The 4,917-nt window shown below is 57.6% G+C and overlaps 1 protein-coding gene across 1 annotated transcript in view; it reads right to left on the bottom strand.

The window, feature by feature from the left end:
• Positions 1-6: 6 nt before the first annotated feature.
• Positions 7-4,917, bottom strand: part of PTRF (polymerase I and transcript release factor) — a 17,877-nt gene continuing 12,966 nt past the window's right edge. The window contains exon 2 of the mRNA XM_009328271.1: positions 7-1,387. Within this exon, the coding sequence (XP_009326546.1) occupies positions 722-1,387 (666 nt within the window). The 3' untranslated portion in view covers positions 7-721. The remainder of the gene's footprint in view (positions 1,388-4,917) is intronic.

The following is a 4,917-nucleotide window of genomic DNA, read 5'->3' as shown; positions in this document are numbered from 1 at the left end:
GGCGGTCCCAGCTGCAGGGCGGCTTTGTGGCGAAGCCGTCCTAGGCGGCCACCACATAATCCAGTCCTGGGGAGGGCAGAGAGGAGCAGACCCGCCTGCCTGCCACGCGGCTGGCTCAGCTTCGCCGGTGCTCTGCCCATCAACAGGACTTGCTCAGCTCTTCCCTCCTGCACACTGGGTACATCACAGTTCCTCTGCTCCCCCGAAGGGGCGGCCAGCTTGGGTGCTGGGGGTCTTCCTGCCTGCGGGGATGGCCACGCAGCCTGGCACAGGGAGCCGGGGTGGCGTGAGCCGGCGGGCTGCTTGGCAGGAAGATTTCTTGACACCAGGTCTTCGCTTATGGAGGACACTTGAGCTTTCCAGGTGTACAGCCGTTATCTTGGTTTTAGCACTCTCCAGCTGGGCCGGGTCCCCGTCACTCAAAGCCCGTCTTCAGGTCTGGTGCTAGAAGGCTCTCACGCAGCCTGCGGCAGGAATGGTCTCCAAGGGTGATTCAACAGTGTAAGAAAAACAGTCCCGTGTTCCTAACATTTCCGTGTGCTAAAACTAAAATATAAAATACACCTTGTCCTAGCAGGCAGGGGATTGGCGTCGGCTCTGCAGGGTAGAAAAGATGCATTGTGTACACTTCCCCTGGGGCACCAGGGCAGAGAGAGATCTCGAAATGTGAATGATTATGTGTTCAGCCGTCGTCCACAACCCTTCCATGCTGCAGCCTGTCCTACTCGCTGTCACTCTTGTCCACCAGTACCGCGTCAGACTCCTCTGTGATCTCCAGCAGCGTGTGCATCTCGGGGCTCTCCCCACGGAGCAGATCCGAGTTTTCTCCCTCCTCTCCGCCAACCTCCACCAGCCCTGTGGCTTTCACTTCCACCTCGCCCTCTCTTATTTTCTTGACGTGGAAAGTGAAGGGTGGCACTTTGTAGACGGCTGTCTTGGACCTGGCATAGATGGTGTGGTCAGGGGTGAAAGACTTCCTCAGCTTGTCCCGAGAGGTCTTCATCTTCTCTCTCCTTTCGTTAGTCACAATCTTGGTGCCCAGTTTGTTCATCCTCTTCTCCAGGTTGTGGCGGGTCTTCTCCAAGTTGTGGCGGGTCTTCTCCAGGTTTTCCTTGGTTTTTAGCTTAGTCTTCTCCATCTTCTCCTTTGAGAATGCCTTCTTAAAGTCATCCACTCTTTTCATGCCGCTCCTTTTGATGCGCTCTGCCCGTGACTCTTCAATAATCTCTTCAATCTCCACCTCTTCATCCGAGGAGAGCTGGATGTGGTCCTCCTCTGCATGGTCCTCACCTACAGGCACCTCCTCGCCCTCACCTTCCTTCTCCAGCTTTTCACCCTCCTTCAGAGACTTGCTGATGCTCAGTTTAGACGGGAGCTTCACTTCATCCTGCAAGACACAGAGCGGAGCCAGTGAGACACACACACCCAGCCTCTACAGCCTCGGGAGCCAGCCGCCCCCCCACCCGGCAGCGCCGCAGAGCAGAAGCACAGCTATGACTCACGGCTAAACAGACCCAGGCGACATCAGGCCGGGGCTCGTCCTCCCTTAGTGCACCTGATAAATTACTGTAAAGAGGATCTGCTCCACCCGCAGCAGCTTAGGGCTCTGCTGTATTTAAGCTCAGGTATACCAGCTCTGCTCACTCTGGGCTGGTTCCAAACCCATCCGTGACTCCAGCAGTGCAGGAAGAGGCAGGCCAGCACTGAAACTGGGGACTTTTCCCTTCCTCCTGTGCCCATCACAGTCCTGTTCCCTCCAGTTTCATCTTCATACCAGGACCTGGCCATCGCACGACCCCGCTCCCTTGCCCACATCCTACCGTGGAGAGGTGCAGGGAACCCTACTTGAGTGATGTGGTGCCCCTTTGCTCCCCAGTCCCTGCCCAGACCCCTTCCCGTCCCCCTCAGCCCACGGCATTTCAGCTTTCTTCCCGCAGGTGGTCTTCTCTTGGTAAGACCGCTGGCCACCCCCAGCTCTCCGGCCTGGCCAGGGTCCGGCCCACGGTGGCCACGGGCACAGCGCAGCACTGGGCTGCAGATGGCACCACAGTCCGGAGCCGTGAGTCCGGCCACGCCGCCCAGCGTACACACGCTGGCCTGGCCGACCCCGGTCTGCGCTCAGACTTTCCCAAGGCCTGCATAATCCAGATGTGGGGCTGGGACATCTCTTGGGATGCAGCAGGCTGCCCTGTTTTTCCCATTTCTCTGCTGGGGAATAAGTTAGGGAATTTGTCCAAGCCTGTATCTGAAGACAGCGGAGACAGCGGCCCCGACTCACACAGCTAGGTCTGCAAGGTTACGCTGTCTCTCCTCGGGACGGGGTGAATTCATTCAGCTTCTCCACTCTCCCGGGTCAGCCAAGTTTCTGATCCCAGTGGCAGAGGACAAGCATGTACCCAGGAGAGGGGCACAGGTCTGGAGCGGGATTGGTTTTCATCTGAGCAGCACATAGCGTGCGTCCCTGCTGCAATGAATCACCTCTCTGTTCCCAGGACAGGCTGGAAATAGCCCATCACTGTACGAAGCGTCACAGCTGCGGGGCTGCAGCCCACAGCTCAGAAATTTATTGCCCAAGTGGTTTTAATCTATGGAGCTGGGCGGGAGAGGCGTGGAGCTGCCGAGACGAGTGCTGTCAGAAAGCCCGCAGCAGCCAAAGGGCAGTGTGTGGAACGGGCACACAGAGAGCGGAGCTGCTAGGCTGAGATTTGGAGAAAAGCCTGGGCGGCAGGACGGCCGGGTGCCATCCCCAGCCCCGGGGCAGACAGGAGCTGAACAGAGCAAGGATGGGGGATCCCAGTCCAACACTGGCAGGAGCAGGGCCCAGTGAAATCAAGGGGCAGACCCCGGGGTACCCCAGGCCCGAGTGCTTGATGTGCGTGGCAAACACTGGCAGCGACTCGCCTTCCCCCGGCTCAGGGATGCCGGGAGCGGAGCTGCCCCGTGTCCCGGGAGGGTGAATTTGCCGTGGCATCTCCCATGCAAGGCTGCACACTCCGCGTGTCACGTTTGCACAGCAGTAGCCACTGCACCAACGCAGCCGCGAGCTAACGAGCTATGCAGGTGTCAAGAGCCAGGACACTCGTGATGGTCAAACCACCAAAACAGCCACTGAGGCCCAGCCCCAAAGAGCCGCACCGACTCCAGCCCCGCCTCTGTGCAGGCTTCTCTGGCACTGCCATGGCAGAGGACGTCCCGATCCCTCGCACAGCGCCAGAAGGGATGGCATGTTCAGACGCCCATGCCCCGAGCGCTCTCCCAACACCACACCGATGCACCGATGCACCGTTAGCTCCAGCTAACCAAGGTCACCGCCACGCTGCTGCCCCGGCTGACCAAGGTCACCGCCACGCTGCTGCTCCGGCCTGAGCTCCTGGACGGAGGCAGGACAGGACGCTCCCTCTGCAGACACGGGGCTGCTCAGCTCGGCCAGCTACACTGTCCCCAGCTCTTCCTTCCCTTATACCACCCGAGAAGTGACGTAAGCTTATTGAATACGTGACTCCAGCACAGCTTCACCTGGGAAAACTTTGTGAACAATGAAAAGTCAGCTCCCTGGAGCACTGGGCTCAGTGAAGGCAACACGGGCTGCATTATCCGTGGTCAAAACGCAAAGTCTGCCAGAGCAGGGGTTTCGTTCTGGGTTTTATTCAGAGCAGAGAGCTGTGCTGGGAAAAGCTCTTCACCCTCCGGATCACAGCTCAGGTCCCAAATACCTTCTGGAGATTAAGCTGAAGTGGCCAACATATGTTTTCTTCATTTGATTAGCCACTTCAGGAGAAAACAATACACATGCTCTCCAGAGGGTCAGATCGGTCCAGAACAAATCCACATCACTGGGAAGGCAGGGATCCTGTTCTCCACAACAACACCTGCTGGAGCAATCCCAGAGACTCCCGGGGACCCTGCCTTGTCGAGCCAAGAACATCAGGAACTCCATCCACTTCCTTCCCTTGAGTCAACACAATGAGCCAGAACAAAGGCATCCCCTTCTCGCCTGGCACGACTGTCACTGGAAGCAGGCCATATCCTGCAAACTCAGATACTTATCAGCCCCTTGTTAGCTCCACAACACGTGTGTGCAGAAAGAAACACCATCTCAAAAACTCCATGTTTGCCACATAAATAACCGCCTTTCCTCGTGTTACACCAGCAAATCCATCTTCTGACTGAATTTTCTGATGTGGCTGAATGGGCTGCACCAGCAACACACCCATCCGACCTCGGCAGCATCCTGCAACTCTTTCCTCACAACTGTGAAGACGTGGGCAGCAGCAGCTCCTGGTACACAGGACAGTCGGAGCAACCCTGTTAGGGTGACGGTGCAGCTCTCTGTAATCCCCGCCACTTAATCCTGAGAACAGCAATTGCCTGGCTGTTTGATCCTAACTCCCACAGACTGCACTTACGTACAGACCCACACTTCTGCTGTCCCGTGCGCCGCCCCCGCAGGCAGCCGCCCTAGCCCCAGCCCAGCGGCGCTCATGGACTTGAGATTCTGCTCACCTCTTTCAGGAGGCACCCGCATTGCTCAAACACAGAGGCGAAGCGGGAGCAAAGCCATTCCCGTAACTAAGGATGCTTACAATCCCAACCTCCCCCCTCAAGACCGTTTCCTAGAGCTTTTCTCCAGCTGCACTTGGGAAACCTTTGCAATCTTCACCCGTCCCCTTTCCCGCAGGGCCAGGGTGACCGGGGGTGACATGCCCGCCACAGGGCCATCAGGCCAGCCGAGGGCCCCCAGACAGTGCATCTCTCTTTCCTATGCCTGGTATAATTCCTGCATTTTTTTCCCCTGAGTCTTCTTCAATCTGATTGCTTATCCGAGCCGTAGAAAACCAGCTGGAGGACAGCTGGTGGATTTTCAGCACTGTGTGCCGTGGGTCACTTTCCTGACTCAAAGCCCACCTGCACCTAGGG

Source organism: Pygoscelis adeliae, unplaced genomic scaffold (assembly GCF_000699105.1).
Source record: "Pygoscelis adeliae isolate BGI_AS28 unplaced genomic scaffold, ASM69910v1 Scaffold977, whole genome shotgun sequence".
NCBI classification, from domain to species: Eukaryota; Metazoa; Chordata; class Aves; order Sphenisciformes; family Spheniscidae; genus Pygoscelis; species Pygoscelis adeliae.
This window is presented reverse-complemented; position numbering and strand designations above follow the sequence as displayed.